The 18,930-nt window shown below is 42.0% G+C and overlaps 5 protein-coding genes across 7 annotated transcripts; 2 read left to right on the top strand and 3 right to left on the bottom strand.

The window, feature by feature from the left end:
* The first annotated feature begins 130 nt into the window (after positions 1–130).
* Positions 131–9,317, top strand: LOC129581780 (DNA polymerase zeta catalytic subunit-like). Of its 2 annotated transcripts, none has more exons than XM_055473014.1 (29): positions 131–435; positions 626–863; positions 929–1,003; positions 1,129–1,210; positions 1,286–1,364; positions 1,474–1,600; positions 1,693–1,883; positions 2,095–2,182; positions 2,244–2,410; positions 2,512–2,586; positions 2,657–2,810; positions 2,957–3,331; positions 3,395–3,440; positions 3,649–4,020; positions 4,117–4,206; positions 4,492–4,799; positions 5,021–5,142; positions 5,289–5,419; positions 5,607–5,728; positions 5,792–5,933; positions 5,992–6,074; positions 6,194–6,355; positions 6,451–6,876; positions 7,146–7,260; positions 7,346–7,459; positions 7,522–7,715; positions 8,117–8,344; positions 8,403–8,631; positions 8,846–9,317. In XM_055473014.1, exons 1-29 carry the CDS (start codon positions 285–287, stop codon positions 8,987–8,989), a joined length of 4,830 nt encoding a protein of 1,609 aa, XP_055328989.1. In that variant the 5' UTR covers positions 131–284; the 3' UTR covers positions 8,990–9,317. The 2 variants fall into 2 exon arrangements, with proteins under 2 accessions (XP_055328989.1, XP_055328988.1); XM_055473013.1 differs by having other exon boundaries at positions 7,322–7,459.
* Positions 9,160–10,283, bottom strand: LOC129581781 (DNA-directed RNA polymerase III subunit RPC10-like). The gene is made up of 3 exons (XM_055473015.1): positions 9,889–10,283; positions 9,612–9,696; positions 9,160–9,518 (listed from the first exon to the last, which is right to left on the bottom strand). The coding sequence occupies exons 1-3, from the start codon at positions 10,021–10,023 to the stop codon at positions 9,394–9,396; spliced, it is 345 nt and encodes a 114-aa protein (XP_055328990.1). The 5' UTR covers positions 10,024–10,283; the 3' UTR covers positions 9,160–9,393.
* Positions 10,284–10,435: 152 nt separating this feature from the next.
* LOC129581709 (threonylcarbamoyl-AMP synthase-like) lies at positions 10,436–15,139 on the top strand. Its single transcript, XM_055472923.1, has 5 exons — positions 10,436–10,692; positions 10,802–10,994; positions 11,094–11,331; positions 11,402–11,550; positions 11,717–15,139. Exons 1-5 carry the CDS (start codon positions 10,467–10,469, stop codon positions 11,781–11,783), a joined length of 873 nt encoding a protein of 290 aa, XP_055328898.1. The 5' UTR covers positions 10,436–10,466; the 3' UTR covers positions 11,784–15,139.
* On the bottom strand, positions 11,699–15,035 carry LOC129581711 (histone deacetylase 6-like). Its single transcript, XM_055472924.1, has 4 exons — positions 12,971–15,035; positions 12,584–12,733; positions 12,229–12,357; positions 11,699–12,019 (listed from the first exon to the last, which is right to left on the bottom strand). Exons 1-4 carry the CDS (start codon positions 13,154–13,156, stop codon positions 11,927–11,929), a joined length of 558 nt encoding a protein of 185 aa, XP_055328899.1. The 5' UTR covers positions 13,157–15,035; the 3' UTR covers positions 11,699–11,926.
* A 661-nt stretch (positions 15,140–15,800) lies between the features above and the next one.
* LOC129581644 (DDB1- and CUL4-associated factor 7-like) lies at positions 15,801–18,920 on the bottom strand. 2 transcript variants are annotated; one of them, XM_055472844.1, is made up of 7 exons: positions 18,305–18,920; positions 18,033–18,134; positions 17,795–17,908; positions 17,533–17,665; positions 17,257–17,408; positions 16,673–16,957; positions 15,801–16,419 (listed from the first exon to the last, which is right to left on the bottom strand). In XM_055472844.1, the coding sequence occupies exons 1-7, from the start codon at positions 18,575–18,577 to the stop codon at positions 16,414–16,416; spliced, it is 1,065 nt and encodes a 354-aa protein (XP_055328819.1). In that variant the 5' UTR covers positions 18,578–18,920; the 3' UTR covers positions 15,801–16,413. The 2 variants fall into 2 exon arrangements, with proteins under 2 accessions (XP_055328819.1, XP_055328820.1); XM_055472845.1 differs by lacking the exon at positions 15,801–16,419 and having other exon boundaries at positions 16,667–16,957.
* Between the last annotated feature and the right edge of the window lie 10 nt (positions 18,921–18,930).

The raw sequence follows: 18,930 nt of genomic DNA, 5'->3' as shown, positions 1-18,930 counted from the left end.
GTTTATAGCGAGCACCCGCCAGCGGGTGTTGTATGTTTTGCACGACGCACGCGTAGCTCAAAGTCGCAGTCGTAACAAAAGATTCAAAACAACGACAGAATACAGCTGGATATTTTGCACCTGTTTTAAGTGTTTTTGGAGTTTACTGTTTACAAACTTTAATACGAGGATTGTTCTTCGCAAATGGAGCATGTACATATATATAAAAATACATTGTTCTTATGGCTTTTTTCTAGTTTTTTTGTAACTTTACTTTCAACTAAGCACGTGTAAGTGGGAGCATCATGTCTGGAAGTGCGAAGTTTTCTGTGCGGATAGTCACCGCTGATTCCTATATGACCAAGCCAACACCAGGTTTGGATCCCGTCTGTTCTGATTTTGGACTTCCCATCGCTCGTGTTCCTGTTGTGCGAATTTTCGGTTCTACGCCGGCAGGTAAAGAGTTTTGCAGCAAAGAGAATAGAGAATTTTGCAGCATCAATGAAATACATTATCGCACACATGGACGAAAACTGGACTGTAAATTACTTACAAACATCTGTATTATGTTATCGAATTTTTTTATTTTTGTTTTATTTTGTTATTGAAGTAAGCACATATTTGGTAGCGTACTGTTCCTTCGCAGGTCAGACCGTTTGCTTACACGTACACCGAGTGTTTCCTTATTTCTACGTTCCTTACGATGGGGTGTCGCCGGCCGAAGACTATCTGAGATTGTTCGCAACCAGTTTGGATCGCGCCTTAAACATGTACGCTGGTGATGCACAGGACGATGGTGACGAGCCGCTGTTTGATGCTACCTCGTCAAAAACAGCTGATAAGGAACAACAGCATGTATATAAAATTTCCATCGTTAAGGGGATGTAAGTAGAATTTATTCATTTATTATCACAGATTTACGAAGTTCAGCTTGGAACTCTTTTTGTAGACCTTTCTACGGATTTTACCAAGACGAAGTGATGTTTTTGAAAATATATTTTTATTCCGCGCAAAGCATAAAACGGTGAGACGCAGCAATATGGAACATTCGACTGGTTTTATGTCGTCGCTTCTCTGAGACAGTTGCATTTTATTTTACTGTGATGCAATACAGGTTTCCTTTTTCCATTTAAAACGATTTTGTTGCAGTGCGGTCAAACTGTTGATGAATGGAGCAGTTTTGCGAAAGAAATTCCAGCCGTACGAATCGCACATCCCACACCTTCTTCAAGTAAGCCGATGATGCATTTTGGTTGATGTTTTCCCTTACGTTGTTGATCGATATGGTTGACAAAAAATTCTCTAGTTTTTTATGGATTACAACTTGCAAGGCATGAATTATATAAATGCTTCGGCCTGGGAACTGCGAGCTGTCAATCCTGAAGGTACGGTACTGTGAAACTAAATGTAATTTGCTTTGGTTAGCGCATCTTTTAGTTTTACAGACATGCTGTCACATACATACTTAACATGGTAAGCTTTGGTGTTTCGCAGATTTTTGTTCCAAAAGAGTTGAATACCGTGACGATATGGTTTCTCTTACTCGAGCATCGCAAAACCTAACAAACGCCACGACTTACCACCAACCAAATACGCAAATTTTTGCTAACGTTGGAGTGAGGTTTGTAATAATTAGTACTTCCGACTGGCTGTAGTCTGGAATATTTTTCTGTTTCAATATCATGGGTAATAAAAAACGTAACTGCGCTGCAGCACGAATCGATTGAAACGAATTAGTTCTTGTGAACTGGAAGTTGACGTGGTCTCTGATCACATATTGAATCGCGAAGAAATCGAGATAAAAATCGGCACGAATCCGGGATTGGCGGTTATTTGGCGGGATGAGAATGCGAGGCGAGTCAGTCGAGGACTACAAGCGGTCAACAACTTACCCCCGTCACAAGGCTGGTACTTCTAATAATTTTGTTTGTAAAATTTCTGGTGCACATGGTCTGTTTTAATGCCTGTATCTATGCTTGTTTAAGGAGCAGTGTTGTAGCCTTTCAGTTTTCAGCTACTCAGGTATAAATAGCCTCTTAGTTTGTTAAGAACAGTTTTCCGTTTTTACTCTTATTTACGTAGCAAGCAAGCTGTCATTAATAATATTTCTTGCAGACCGTTACGATACTGAGCCGGCCAAATCGGAAATATTTTTCCGTAGCAGGTTGCGGGAGAAACTGAATGCCTTTTATTCTTCCGAAAGGTATACGTCGCTCTTTTTGGTGCGTAGTGCGCGAAATATATTTGAGGAGTTTTTCTACTAGTGTTGCGAGACATGGCCAACCGGTGACCGGAGTAGGACACTTCACGCGCGGAAGGTCTTCCATGGACGACAGCCTGCTGGTCGGCGTGGCTACAGCCTCAACGGAAAACGCTCTTCAGCTTGTTAACAGTTCATTTTACCTTGACCGGCACACGCTTGCCGATGCAAGTACGTAGAGTTTTATTGAAGTTTTGGAAACATTTCAGAAATGCAATTTAATGCAGTGGCTGAATTACTGGGCATTATGATTTTCGTTTCTGTAATTGCAGAACCTTCGCAAAATTCCGATTCGGTGGTAGATGCTGAGCAGATTCAGCAACTGCAGTATGACGAGTCTCACGATGGTATGCAGTTCTAAATTTTCGAATACAAGTAGACTTTAAACTGAAAATCTGCTGTTATGCGAGTTTTCAGATGATTTGGCAAATATTTTGTACGATTTGGCAGCAATGGTGGAAGAAGAGAGAATAGAAGGTTCCGAAAACGGAAATCCACTAAACATTCTCCAGGCCGATGATGAAGAAAGTGGGAAGATGCAGGAAACTATTATTTTTGATTTCGATTCCATGTACGAGCGTTTAATTGCTTTTCAAATAAGAGATTTCGGATATTATAGCGTTATTTCTGATAAAATTCTACCATTATCTGTATACCCCCGTACAGCGTCATGAACCAGCAAAAGTATGCGCAGACGAGCTATTTCACCATTTGCAGATCTGATTCACCGGAAGAATCTGGAAATACTGAAACACCAGGCGATGCGGTTAATACCCCAGACATCCTGCCGATTGATGAAGCTACCAATGATGTCAGCGGCACGCAGCACAGACATTCCCCCGTACTGTTTGAAGAACCAACAGAAGAAAATTCTGCTACTTTTAGCCAACCTACCAAAACATCGGAACTGAAGGAACATGCCCAAGCCCTTCAACCATTACCCGATGACTGGGACGGGGATGTGATTTTAACTCCTGCTCTGGGGTTTCCAAGCAGAAGTGAGATAGAGATGACCGCAAACCGCCACAGTCTACAAACGAAATGGTCCATGTACTATTCTGCTTTGAAAGAGCTGGGAGCTGACATAGCACCGTAAGCCGAATTCTGCGCTGACAATCGATTGTTATGAATTTTGAAAAAATTTTGTAATTACAGAGAAAAAGGCGAAATTGTAGTGAACCGACCAACTGGTATTAAACAAGTAAGGATTTAGGACAAATCAGCTGTTCTTTGAACGTGTAGTATGAAAGTACAGTCCATAGTTGTTTGTATGATCGTGTCAGTTGACTGAATTGAGGTTTGGACAGAGGAACTCGAGGAAGTATACAAAAATGGAATATTCGCAGAACGGTCTATACGGTACTTTTTAACATTTTATCTTGTCAGGTTATCGTCATCTTATTTTACAGGTACGGGAAGTGGTCGAATATGCAGGCTTCGGAATGCAGTTCAAATCTTCAGCATTGTTTGCAGCAGGCATTCGATTCGTCAAAGAATTACAGTTAGAAAAGCAGCGAAAACTGAAGCTTATTGCAGAAGAGAGATTTTGGCAGCCGAAGCGTGTTGATGGTCGTAAAGTTGTTTTGACACCTGCCATTGGTTTTCCAAATTTGTCCCATATTACAAGAATGTTGGATCGCACTGGAAAGAATAAACTGAAAAGCGAAAACTCGTCCACCAGTTTGAGTTTGTTTGCTACTGGGCATGACGACGATGCAGTAGCATCATCGGGCGAGTCAACTCGTTCGGCCCAAAAAGCTCGTAGTAACCATCGGTTTGAGGTAAACTTGGTTTTAACAGTGTTGATTTCGAATGAAAAGCAGGAAAAATCTTGAAAAACTTCCAGAATAACTCTAAAATTTACGCATTTCTTGTAGGAGCTGGTCGGACGAAATTTAGGGACGCCTTTAGCGATCGCAGAAGAGGAAGAGCTACCTGGGGACGATACCGCTGCAGTGTTACATGAGGTAACTGGTAAACCCCTATAATTGTGGGTGTTAAATTCCGACATACGGTTCATTTCTGCTGTGTTCCTGCGCATGTTTAGCGCAGTTTATTGATGTTTTTGGGAAAAAACACACTTACAGTAATCATACTTCAGTAACAGTGGTAGATGACATTGTTTTATGGCTGAAATCTTCACAAAGAACTGGAATAGGGAAAAAATTTACTTAAAGCTGGAAAAGTTTGTTAAAGCTGGAAAAGTGATGATACGATTGCGTTATGAGCGACCTGATTATTCTTACCAATAGTCGGAAAACCTTTTACTTCTGAGCCTGGAACTGCATGCTGATGCGGCTAAAGATCGTTGCTGTGATCCGCTGCGGGATCCGGTCCGGTTTGTTGTATGCACGCTGATGACGGACACTGGGGATGGAAAAGCTAATGATGTGGTTGTTTGCATCTGTACGGACTCTGTGTCAACAGTCACTGCACGTGAAAGAAACACGAAGCGTTTTGTATCTTGGATATCGCGGCGGAAATACTTCAAAGATCTTCAGTTGTGGTTCGTAGGAGACGAACAGGAGCTTTTTTGTACCCTTATCAACTATGTTCGGAGGTAAAACTGCTGTAATTAAATAAACAATTGCTTCTGGCATGGACATGGTACATTTATAAGAATGCCGAAGAATTTTACACGAATAATGTTACACGTGTAATATTCGTTAACATCCTCCGTGATATTTACTAGAGTAGTACTTACTCGTTTGGTATGCCTACGCTACGATAGGAATCTTGAAATGTTCGATTTAAAATCCTCAAAATATTTTTCTGTTTTAGCCTTGACCCTGATATTTTAATCGGTTATGAAGTGCAGTTATCATCTTGGGGATATTTAATTGAACGAGGAAACGCGCTTGGGATAAATGTGCTTCGGTTGCTTTCCAGGTTGTCGAAACCAGGTATTCACTACTTTTTCTGTTGGACTAATTAATATGCCTGAATATGGTTTGAGAAATCTGATGGATAAAGTTAAAAAAGACAAAATGAAATGTAGATGTAGATGAAATGTAGAAAAAAGACAAAATGAAATCTCTGCATTTTTTAGCAGTGGGGAGCAAGTTTATTCAGCAGCGGCACGTCCCTCAAGCTGTTGCTGAATATGAAGCGAGAAAAATGTCCGAATTTCACGTGGTAGGCCGTGTTGTACTGAACCTTTGGAGGCTGATGAGAAAAGAGGTAAACCGTCGTAGTTGAAGAGGTTGAATGGAATAAAACTAAAAAAAATAATTGGACTGGTCTAATGGTCTTTAACAGTTGCGTTCTTTGAAAAAGTAATATACGTTAGCTATGTATGTTTCAGTTTTAAATCACTGAACATTTGTCTCCCACGATCGCAGTGAACATTCGTCGTTCTTGCTTGCAGGTAAATCTCTACACCTATTCATTGGAAAACGTGATTTTCCATGTCCTTAAACTTCGATTCCACCTTTTTTCGGCCACAACCCTTACAGAATGGTTTGGTCAGCCATTAGGCAATTTGAGCCGGTGCGCATTTACTCATTTTCTGTAAACTGGCGAAAATTACAAAATGTTTACTTTGTGGTCCAGATGGCGAGCTATGGAGTATGTCATAACTAAATCGTCTTTTAACGTGGCATTGCTTCGGAAACTTGATCTTATCCGTCAGACGAGTGAGTTCTCCCGTCTCTTTGGAATTCAGTTCTACGAAACGTTAACTCGTGGATCTCAGGTAAAGCGCAAGATCTGTAAACAGCATATACCGAATTACCGTTATATTCTTTCTGAAGTGGCGGGTGGAATCGATGATGCTGAGGCTGGCGAAACCTTACAATTTTGTGCCGGTCTCTCCTAGCGGTGATCAGTTGAAAGGGTAGGCTTCGTTACTGGTGAAAAAAAATCCGGTATTGTGAAATGGAATTGAGTTTCATTATTTATGTAGTGGGCATTATCTGTGTTATAAAAGTTTTCTAATTTGTTTATTGTTGTTAGGATGGCGGCCCAGGAATGCCTTCCACTGATCTTGGAACCGCAGTCGCGCCTTTATCTGGATCCTGTCGTAGTCCTGGACTTCCAATCGTTGTACCCATCTATGGTTATTGCATATAATTATTGCTTCTCTACTTGCTTGGGAAAAGTGGAATATATGGGAAAGTAAGTATTGTTTGGAACGCTGGATGAAGGCGTCATAATTGATTAATTCGTTTTGTTATATACTGAATCTTTAACGGCCAGTGGCTTTATTTCAGCAAAGATTATTTTAAATTTGGCTGTACTGCAATGAAAATCTCCCCAAGTTTCCTGAAGGAACACGCAAATGAATTGCATTTCTCGCCAAATGGAGTGGCCTTTGTTCCCAAGACTGTGCGTCGCGGAATTTTGCCTGTCATGCTAGAGGAGATTCTCAACACTCGCATCATGGTTAAGAAATCTATGGAAAGCTATAAAAACAACCCGGTTTTAAAGAAAGTTCTACATGCCCGCCAGTTAGCTCTGAAACTGATTGCCAATGTGACATACGGCTACACCTCGGCAAGCTTTTCAGGGCGTATGCCCTGTGTCGAGATTGGGGATGCGATAGTTTCGAAAGGACGGGAAACCTTAGAAAGAGCCATAAAATTTGTCGAAACTACTCCCAAATGGAATGCCCGTGTTATTTATGGAGACACAGACAGGTACGGTACTGCCTCTTTTTCTGCATCCGGATACGTTTGTTTGTATATCTGTTCATGAAAGGGTTTTGCTCTTTCAAAGGGTTAGAATTTAAGGAATCTGTCAGCTTAATGTAACTGATTCATACGCTCGAAAGTTAAGTTTTTATTTTTGTTTTTTTTGTAAAATATATTACTTTTCTTTGTCATGAATAAACGGAGTATTATGTGTTCGGTAACATAATATTTGTTGTTATCCTGCATTTCTAACAAATACATTTCTTCCGGTCTAGCATGTTCGTTCTTCTTCGGGGTCGTACGAAACATGAAGCTTTCCGAATCGGCCGAGAGATCGAAAAAGCCATCACTGATATGAACCCTAAACCAGTGAAACTAAAATTCGAAAAGGTTGCCGTTATTTTTTTAGCTCTCAAACCTGTTGAGGGTTACGTAAATAATTCGTTTGCAGGTATATTTGCCGTGTGTTCTGCAGACAAAGAAACGTTATTGTGGGTTTATGTATGAGAACGAAGACCAGACTAATCCCGCGTTCGATGCGAAAGGAATTGAGACTGTTCGGCGGGATACTTGTCCCTTGGTATCTAAGGTAGCGTGATTCATCTTTGTACAGCTAGTTTCGTATTAAGCAACATTTCTCTCAATTGCTAGACGCTGGAAGATATGATTCGAATGCTCTTTGCCCGCAACTGCGATCTGTTGTCCGTCAAACAATTCGTACAAGGGAGATTCGCCAGTGTTTTACTGGGTGACACAAAAATGGAAGACTTTATTTTTGCCAAAGAATATCGTGGGCGTGAAAGCTACAAAGATGGAGCATCGGTCCCGGCTTTGGCAATTGCGAAGTATGAGATGTATAACGCGTAGCACGTTATTTACTGGTTACAACATACCCCTTCGTAATAGCTTTCGCAAAATATCTTAAATACAGCTTTTGAATAATTGCGTTCGTAAATACAGTCTCGTTTAGATAAAGGCATTAATGTTTGAAAAAAAACGGCAGCTGCGTAGCGACAGAATTCGTTACTGAGTTGTGCAACGCTTATTTCTGCAAAATAAGCGTTGTGCAGATGTACGATCTATGCACAATTCTGCAGTTTTAAGTATCACAGAGTGAATTACATTATTACTGCTAGTAATCAACTAAGGATTTAGCACATCTGTGTGAAAAGTTTACCGTTTTGATTGCGATTGCAAAAAAGGGAATTTTTTGGTTGCAGTTGTCATACGTTTTTACGTTCTGTAGAAAGTCGACTCGGGTGGATCCGCGTAATGAACCGCGTGTAGGCGAGCGTGTCCCTTACATTATCACATACGGTGATCCTTCTCGGACTCTGCTTTCTCTCGTGCGCCCACCGGCTGAACTTTTCCAAGATCCCTCCTTGCGTCCGCATGGCTACTATTACTGCAGTCGCCAGCTTGTCCCTGTCCTCAATCGAATTTTACTACTCCTTGGTTTGGATTCCAAAAAATGGCAAGCAACCGCGTGTGCACAGACATTGCGTTTTTATTATGTTTGTCTTTTATTTCAGGCTTTTCGAAGTACAAGAAAGGCTGTTGAGTACGTTACCCAGAACGGGGCTCCTGGATAGCTGTATAAATGATTTACCATATTTTTATAAGTTTTGCACACAAGCCTTGCTGGGAAGGAATAATTTTACTCTGATGGTTAACAATAAAAAAGTTTCCCGTGGGGCCGCCGCGGAACAGTTTTATTCGGACTGTAAACGATGGGAAACAGCCATTGCAAAAGCAACTGCGGTGAGGAGTCGGATAGCTTGAAGTTAATAGTCACGATCTATCTGTGCATGAAACTTAGATAAATTAAAGTTATTTCATAGCTGGTAATAAATTTTGACTTTTGATTTACTTTTATACTTCTTTCGTGATTGTACAACTCCTGTATGGATTTATGCTGATGTGAAGATTCAGGAAAATGCTGGAGGTTGCTTGAGATCTAATTCTATGGTTGCAGGTTTGTCAAGGATGCATGGGTACGCAGTCATTCAATGTGGAATGCGAATCGTTTGATTGTCCGGTCATGTTTGAGCTGCTACGAGCCAGCGACCGCTTGGCGCGCTTGAAGATAACGAAGCATCCTTCCGCTTATGAACTGTGATGAATGTCGTGCCTTTCACTGTACAGTGAATACTTTTCTTGTATTTTAAAATTTCCAGAGACAATTTATAATTACGCTTTAAGGGCAGTTTTTGGATGTCTGGATAAGGTTGTTGTGGTGGTTTTTATTGTGAGAGGTTTAACTTCAGACGATATAATGCAACTTCCGTCGCACGTCATTTAAGTTTCTTCTGTTTAATGGTTTAGTATCAGAATTTAGGCGCTCGAATTCGTAGGAGCGGTAATGCCGCTATGTACAAACTACAAGTGGTTCCGTTCGAGCGCATGAGATTTCGTCACGTTAATGCAGCAACACTTTCAGTCTAACAACCGGAAGTTACTAGTTATAAATTATTAAAAGCCCAACTCAAATTACAGGAAACACACTAACATAGTATCAGCCGTTCAGTTTTCTCTCCATTGATTTCCACAAGAAACGCACTTGTAAAATATGGTCATAGGCTCATCCGCAGACCGAGTTTGCATTTGATGGTAGTATGCCCGCTTATGGTTGCATTTTGGACATGTGCCTACAATTAAAAGAAGCTTGTCAATGCAGAAAATAACAAGGCTGAGCAAAAGGCTGATGTGTCCAAATGTCAGCAATAGCTTCAAGTATTTACTTTCAGTTTCGTTCCTCCCAGCGTTGTCGTCACCGGAAAGAACCTCCGAAAATTCCTTCAGTTTTGGATAAAATGAACAAACCAGCTAAAAATCAATCCGTTTGGTTCAACCAGTATTGTACTCAAATCACCAAAACGATACTCCACAAAAGTTTTTGCCAATGCAAGCGGTAAAACAATACAAGGAAAAGTTGGAAAGGACGCAAGTGATTTCAGAACCAGGCAAGCGTGTTTGTGTACAGTGTAAACTGACTGCTGCTTATAAAAAATTACTCACCACGCCGCCGGGGAGATCGGCAACAGGAATATCAGATTTGCACACTCGGCAAGCAACATGATATCCTTTGCTGGAGTGGCTTTCCGATTTGGACACCTGCATAAACCCTTTACACTGTTCGCAAATGATGATCATTCTGAAGGATCGCAAGCCTCCAGTCAGTCTTATGGACTAAACGATTCAGCACATCAAAACCAAGTCTGGCAACAGGGATTCAGCGTCATTCATGGGAAAATGGAAAATAAAAAAAAACATTAAAATGTCAACGTAAACGTGCCCGTATAACACCGGTTCGTTTACAGTTTACTTTAATTTTTATGATAAATGTCGAAAAAACTGAAAAAAGCTTCAGAAGTAATCATTCAATAATAAAATGTTATGAAGTTTTGCGTCGGCTCTTTACTGAAGTTTGGAAAGAACATATTTTTAGGCGTGGTTACCGCTTTTGACGTCATCGCGGCGCTGTTATAATTGGCCGGCGCAGGCACGCAGGGAAACCAAAACAAATCCGCAGTTTCGGTGATTTCATCATCATTTTCATCGTCATTTTCTTACTGTGCATTTGTTTCTGCATTGTAATGGTAATGGGAACTGTTATTAAGTTTTCGTGTTCCTTTTTATGTGGATTGCGAACATTTTTATCTCCAAACTTGAATCAGTTTATCTCACGATCGAGAATTACCGCCATTAATACATCATTTGACGCTTTTCGGGGACTGTCGACAGCTCGTCAACAAGCCGTAGAAATGACCGGCGATCCAGGAATTAGCAACGTTGTTAAGTGGAGTAAAGACAGCGCGAAAGGTAATTACAACAATCGCGAATTGCCTGGTTTTCTTGTCATTTGACAGTGTCGTAAGGCGTAATGGAAGGCATTTGATTCTGTGACTGTGAGGTATTCGGAAAATTTTAGAAAACGAGGTGATACAGCGGGCCGTCAACGCTTTACAGAAAGGAAAACTGATTGCTGTTCCTACCGATACGATTTACGGGATTGCCGGTCTCGCTCAGAATTCGTGTGCCGTTAGTCAGATCTATAAAGTTAAAGGACGAGATCCTTCGAAGCCCATTGCAATCTGCGTGGACTGCGTCGAAGCCGTCAGCAGGTGCTTTGATGACAGGAATATTTCAGTCTTTCAATTGTTTGGTACCCTGGTTTAGTAGGAAAGCAAAATATGAATTTATTCTAAAAGCTTGATTTGTAGGTGGGCCAAAACGGATATGCTTCCGGAAAAATTCCTTAACAGTTTTTTCCCTGGTCCCGTGACCGGTGTTTTCGAAAGACAACCGTCCCTGAATCCTGAATTGAATCCCGAAACCAGTATTATTGGAGTGCGCATTCCTGATCATTCCTTTATTCGACGGTTGGCGGAAGCCTGTGGTGAACCGATTGCGCTGACCAGTGCGAATAAAAGCGGCGGCGAAAGCTCACTGATTATTGAAGTAATAATTGAAAATTCTACGAAGGAGTTTTGTTAGTGTTAGAAGCTTAGAAACATGTACTGTATTGCAGGAATTCAAGTACTTATGGCCGCATCTGGATTTGGTCGTAGATGCCGGTTGTTTAGCTCCAGACACGATATCCAAACAGACCGCACGATTAGGTTCTACCGTGGTTGATCTGAGTAAACCTGGATTCTTTCGCATCATTAGGCCGGGCAGGTAATGTTGGTAACTTGGTCCTAAAGGATCGTATTTTTTTGTTTTACCGGTTTTGTACTGTACTGTAGCCGCTAGACGGACTCTGTGGTGCAATCTGGTCTAGCAGCTACCGTACTCTTATTCAGTTTAAGATACACCATCCTGAATTTTATTTTGTGATTTGCAGCGCATACGACACCACCGTTCGTCTGCTACAGTTATATGGAGTAAAAGAATTCAAAGATTATGAATGAATCAGATCGCTTGATTTTGGAAAGGTTCATTGATGCACAAATTAGAAGGAACAGTTAACGAAGATCCATGCCCCATCCGCCCAAAAAACAGGCAGTGCCTGGGCAGTTCGAATCTTTTAGAAATGGAGAAACAAACAAGATCATTATCGTTCGGGCTCCAGATTTCCTTCGTTACTAACGAGATCGTCTTCGCCAAACTTGCTCTTGTAGGCAGCCTCCTTTGCCGGCTGGGCGAGCTAAAAAAGTTTGGGTACGTTAAAACGAAAAAACAAACTACTACCAAGTGTTACCAACAATTATTACGACCACTGAAGTGTACACTGTAACACACTGCGCAAGGTTATTTTTGAAAAAAAAATCGTACATTTTGAAAATTCAACTAATTCAACCGACATTTTAGAAATAAAAACTTTCGAGCAAATCCATTTTTCGCTTATTGGCTTACAGCATTATGGATATAACAATCGCACGCGAAGCACCAAACTGACAAATCTGCCACGCTGAGAGCTATAGTATGGCCGCTGGTTTCGTTGTGGTCTTTCATATGGCCATTAACGTAGCGGCTACAAAACACCTGTGGAATAAAATTCGGTCAAATCTTGGACTGCCCCACGAGAATCTCTTCAATTTACTTACGAGTAACAAAAAGTACCGAGAAAATCAGAACAGAAAGAAAAATATATTTTTGCTTAAGTAAAAATTCGAAACGTTATCGAGTAAGAGTGTACGGCACTGTGAAGTGTGAACAATCGGCAAACCGCCATACTGTTTGAACTGTACACTGTACAGCGTGCGCGCACCTTGTAGCAGTGAAGACAAACCCAGTTCTCCCGCGCATCTTCACAAACAGAGCAGTTTGCTGCCGCATCTATCCCGGCATCGGAAACTGGCTTTATGTTTCCTTCCAAGTGTTCGCACCACGGTTTTGGAATTACTCCGTAAAATTTTATCTGACGATGAAAACATGAGAGTAATAAGTCTCGCCTAAGTATAATCAGTTTGAAGTGGCTTGCCGCTTATCATAAGCCATTAGGACGACAGCATGATTGCTGATTCATTTATAATATAACAAGAGCTCGAATTTGAACTCAACATCTGCGGTGATACCAATACCATGTAAATAAGGTAGAATTTACGAATAGTAAAACTGTAAAATGCAGTAGATACTAAGAAAAAAGCAGAACTACCTGGTCAGAATCTGTGGAACCCGGGTCGCCTCCATTGCTACTTGATGCCCCCTGTTCAGCTTGCATGTCAGAAATAAATATGTAACCTAGGCCGACTAAACTGCTCTGTGGCGCTCGGCTCGTTGCCCTACGAAAAAAAGACGGAGGCCTGCGCCCAATCGCCGTCGGAAACGTATACCGTCGCATTGCTGCCAAGGCGGTGGATACCCGAATTCGATCTGTAACATCGGAGATCCTTCGACCACATCAGCTCGGTTCCGGGGTAAAGAAGGGTGTTGAAGGAATTATCCACGCAGCACGAGACTTTTTGCTTCAGTACAGCAGTGGCGTTAAAGCACTTCTCAAAATTGATTTTACGAACGCCTTCAATTGCGTGTCCCGGGAGGAAGTATTACGGATAACAGCCGAAGTCATCCCGGAATATTACGCCTTTGTGAAAATGTGTTACGGGACACATTCCTCCCTGTTTCTAGAAGAAACGGTTATTTCCTCCCAGTCCGGCGTGCAGCAAGGCGATCCTCTCGGGCCCGTTTTGTTTTGTTTGGTTCTGCAGTTCATCGTCAACAAACTTAATGCCTACCTGAACGCGTGGTACATGGACGATGGGACATTAGGAGGGACACCGTTAGAAGTGATCCGTAACTTCCAGCTGCTGATTCTGGAAGCTAAAAAAATCGGCCTGGAAGTCAACATTGCGAAGTGCGAAGTGTTCTTTTGCGGGGGCAGTGAAACACAGCGCACATCAGCCGCTAACGATTTCTGCAGCTTATTTCCTGGAATCGCTGTAGTAACAGCCGATAAATTAACCTTACTCGGATCCCCTCTTCTACCAGCCGCCGTAATTCCGATGATCAATGAGAAAATCAGCCAGTTGGAAATTATGAGCGGCCGCTTGCAGCTAATCCCTAAACACCAGGCGCTATTCCTGTTGAAAAATTGCCTTGGAGTGCCGAAAATAGTGCATATCCTACGCACCTCTCTCGCATGGATGTTCCCACAAGAGCTGTACAGACTGGACCAGGTATTTCGCGAGGCTGTGGAGACGATTACCAACGTAAAGATGGACCACCCAACATGGCTCCAGGCATCCCTTCCAGTTCGTTTCGGGGGTTTGGGGATCAGGCGCACTGAGAAGCTAGCTCCTTCTGCCTACCTGGCATCGGCTTCCTCGCTGCGACCACTGATTTCCAGACTTTGTCCCACACTGAAGGAAACGGATGTCATCACAGCCACGCGCGCCTGGAAGTTAGAAGCTGACACCGACGAACTTCCACCGGAAGCTTTCCGCCACGTCCAGAAAGCATGGGACACTCTCACAACCCTGCAGGCTTTTTCAAGACTTACCGCACTACGGACATCCCAGGAGGAAGTTGCCCATCTAAAGGCGGTATCAGTCCCGGAAGCAGGCGTGTGGATCCATGCATTGCCGGCAGCCTGCCTCGGTAATCTGTTAGATGACAACGCTTTTCGCATAAGTGTCGCACTGCGTCTGGGAGCTCCGATCGTCACTCCACACGTATGCGTTTGTGGTGGGCTGGTCGACGAGTTCGGCCGGCACGGACTTCGTTGTAAGCGATCTGCCGGGAGATTGCCACGACACGACGGAATCAGCGCGGAATTCACTCGGGGCCTGAAATCAGCTGGCTTTCCTTCGAGAATGGAACCAAAAGGTCTATCCCTGAAAGATAAGAAAAGGCCGGATGTGATCACCCTCATTCCGTGGAAGCGCGGAAAACCGCTGGCAGTGGATGTGACCTGCGTGGACACGCTGGCGGCCTCGTACATCGAACGCACTTCCGTGAACGCCGGCGCAGCAGCCGAACTTGCTGAAAGAAAGAAACTAGCGAAACACGCTTGGATGCAAACAAGATACGATTTCGTTGCTGCAGCCTTCGAAATTTATGGACCTTTTGGAGACGGTACTAAAAAGCTAGTAGAAACGGTTGGAAACGGTATAGCGACTTCAACTGGCCAAAAGCGGGCGAAAGAGTTTTTTAAACAGCGAATATCTATGCAAATACAGCGGGGAAACGCGATTTGTGTAATGGGTACGATCCCCGATCAGGATAGCATAGAGGAAGTGTTTCTTTTGTAAACGCTGTTTTGTTTTGTTCTGGTGCATAGTTTGTACTCGTACCATGATACTTATTAAAGGTTCATGTGCAGTAAGATTATATATAATCAGAAATCTTTCAAAAAATTACACAGTCGCATATTATCCTATGAAAATCAAGTACGAGAAAACCGCATGAAGAGACGGAATATTCATTCGAAAAATTCAAAACTGATTATAAATGATCTGCAACAAATCAAAATAAACAAAACAGGTGAGCTACTCGGCAAGTCGTTGCAGGAAATCGCCAACCCAAGGCTGGCTCGTGCTTCATTGTTACGACTTCCGGTAAATAACGGAAAGTTACCGTGTATAGGTTCCGCCTGTACCGGAAAAGTTCTGAAAGGTGTTTTTAATTTTACTTGATTTCCAAAAGTATATATTTTAATGCGAGATGTTTCACTTGTTTGATTTAGTACTTACTAGAGTTTTAATTATTAATGTTTGCGACTACTCTTATGTCTAAGACCGCACATCTTATCGGTTAGATCTATTCGTGCTCAAGTCGAAGTGAATTACTAAGTAAGAACTGTCGAAGTGAATTACTAAGTAAGAACTAAGAACAAAATAGAAGAAAGTAAGTCTGTCGAAGAAATTTGCAGAAAATCGGTCTGAAAACATGCCCCTTTCTCTTAGAAAATGTCTTTTATTCGATACGAGTCCGGCTCAAAGGTTAACTAACAGTAGAAATGTTTTCTACCATCAATCCACAATCAATTAAACAACAATCATTTAACCAAGAGATACCAGTAAACGGAGACAGCAAACGGTAAATTAATCGTTTACTGGACAGGACAATTCACTGTTTCGCTCAAAATAAGCAACATAAGGTATCAACTATCAACAGAGAAAACACTAAACGAAGACATAAACGAGTACCAGCTAGAGGTAAGTACCTATGCATGAGACAAACGGCATAAAACCACATACAAAACGAAACTGGTAAGTGCCACAAATAACGTACAACCAAGCTAAAAAATAAAATACAAAAACTACAACATATAAAACAAAATTTTGAGTCAAATGTATTTCCAGATCTACCCAAATTTAAATCAAATGCCATGCTCCCTACATTCAGTGCGAAAAAGGCAGTTTTACTGATTTCCGCGCTGAATATTTGCAATAAGGGCAGGCTAGGAACAAGGAAGTGGGCAATATACACCAGCCACCACGAAGAGCGCCGAGCAAAGGACATAAAGATACTGGACATGAAGGATCAGACAGGACCTATCCAGGTTTTCTACAGGGTGGGCCAACCGCCAACACGTGCATAAGGAATGGAGGGCACTGCCATCAACCACATCTTAAATCAACGAGTCATCAGGGGTGGTCAAAGCTGAAGCAAAACAACAGGGCATTAGTTTCCCATAGCAGAAACGGCGCGCCCTAAATGCAACGACTCCTACACGATTAAGACACAATATTAAGACGTTTCTCTTTTAAAGCGTTTAACGCAACTACTTATCACTAAAAAAGCCATCAACTGACGGCGCTAAGAAAGTTGCTGCAAGTTCAATAAGCAATACAAAGGTTTCTTTTGAACAAAAATTAGTTTTTGAACTGCTGAAAGGTATAGAAAATTATCACACCCGCAAAATTTCCACTGCTTTGTTGAAGCAGATGGCAATCCAGTCCGGCTGGGTGCTGGCCCATTGGATCTGATTGATAGCACCATCGGCCTTGTACGCCAGAATAGGATCCTCAATCTGTCTGGGCATTTGCTGGATGTCCCAAATCAATGCCTGCTGGTCATCTGCTGCCGTACAGATGTGGCAAGCGGAATGGGGTGCCCAGGCCATGCCGTTAACGCAAGCCCGATGATTATTCAGACGAGCAACAGGAGTGCAGGGAACGCGAACATCCAAAATAATCACCTGAACAAAATCAATAAGGATTGGGATGTGCGCTTTTTTCAGTTATACGTGTGTGACTGTAATCTATATGTATCTTCGCTCGTGAGAAGGCAAACTCAAAAGATCACGCAAACCAGTCAAAAAAACATAGCCTGCACACATGTATCTCAATTACACCGAGAAAGCACAGTAGTCTGATTTTTGACGATTGAGCATGTATTTTAATGCCAGCATGTATGAATGCCGAACAAAGTCTTATATAAGGCACAGTTAATACAATGTATGTACCACCATTTTAAACTTATGTATTTGAATCCTACCTCCGTCGAATCCAGAGCAAAAGTTGCCAAATAACTGGGATCTTGCTTGTTCCATGTGAGACGCAGCAGCGGTTGATGCTGAATATCTTCGTAAATAATTGTCGAATGCTCCAGATGACGGAGATCAAACATACGAACCGATCCATCGGCACCTGCGCAACACCGCAATTCATGCCACCGCAACTCAAAAAATACCGAAACCAGGAAAGCACCACTACCAGTAGTGCCAGTAAGAGATCACTTGTTAGTTGTTAATACTACTGTTCAAGTACATACCGACGCTAGCAAACATGTCGCGGCCGCCTCCTGCACGACTAAATGCAATGTCGTACACCTCCTTGTCGTGAGCAATCAGCTGAGTTTTCACACTTCCTGTCACAGCAGGTGTCACGCCCACGACCTGTCCTGTCTGTTTGAAATTTGAAAACAAACCATCAGTTAGAATCACCCTTTTAAAGCGCTAAAACAAAGATAATTAATAAGACGATTAATAATTCATGAGTTTTAATGAGACCAACAATCAGATTAATTTTAGTACCTCCAAACTCCAGATTGTGCAAGTGGTGTCGATGCTGGAAGTTCCTAGTAAATTTGGATCCACTTCATTCCAATCAAAGCTTGTCAAAGGAGCACAAAACTCGGAATTTTTGTTCTAAAAATATATTTTAATAAATGGTTATCTGATTTCATGCTGGCGATAAGTAAAAAGTCCTGGCCCTGAATTCTACGAGACATAGTACTGGCGCCCGAAACTCCATAAACATAACACTGCTTACGTTATTCAAGAGACATTCCATGCGAATATTGCCTTCGGGTTGCAGTTGCCAAATGCGCAAAAAATCGCCAGAAGTTGCAAAGAGATCAGGATACAGGCTTTTCTGTCAAGAAGTACACGTGTGCATTATTTCAAACCTATAGAAGCACTTACCACTCCAGACTGTATACTATAAATGATTTTAACAGTGCTAAACCGTTTAGCATTCTGGGCTGTGCATTAACGTTTAGCCTAAACGTTAATGCACAGCCCAGAACTGATAACATAGCTTACACTATCCGGGATCCACATAATTTTGGTACATGGATAAGGATGGTCAATCTCGTGCAGTTTAGTGAAATCTCCAGGCTCTTCGTCCAGCTGGATAACCTGCACTTTATTGTTGTACTCTTCAATGAAACTTCCCACGGCAAGACGAAATTTTTTATCGGGACGCACGCTCCAGTTCATGGCGTACACATTCCATGGTGCTTCGTATTTGTAAATTTCTTTGCGTTTGGTCGAAGAGGTCCCGTTGACGGATCCAGCCGACGGTGGAGCAGACATCTTCGCGATGGACTCCAGTCCAGATGAAAAGTTGTCACTCCTTACTTTCAACGTTAACAGAAAACTGCAGGAATTTCTATGCTTCTCACAACATTGTGCTGGAACGCGTTAATGCCGTAATCAGTCCATATTCTCTGCTGCGCAAATCACCAGATACTGACAGACCAGAGAACGAAGAACAACACCATAAATAGTTTGCGAATTTCCCCTGTTTTAAGTCTTAATAATACACAACAAACTGTAAACAGTACGCTAATCTCGCTTTTGAAGCTTCCTACAATAAAATTATTAAAATAACATTAATTTTCACAAAAATATAGAAATCCGAAATCGCCAATCGATTGGACAGATTG

Source organism: Paramacrobiotus metropolitanus, unplaced genomic scaffold, assembly GCF_019649055.1.
Source record: "Paramacrobiotus metropolitanus isolate TYO unplaced genomic scaffold, Prichtersi_v1.0 Parri_scaffold0000006, whole genome shotgun sequence".
Taxonomy (NCBI): domain Eukaryota; kingdom Metazoa; phylum Tardigrada; class Eutardigrada; order Parachela; family Macrobiotidae; genus Paramacrobiotus; species Paramacrobiotus metropolitanus.
Note: the sequence above shows the minus strand (reverse complement) of the source record. Positions and strands in the feature narration are given on the sequence as shown.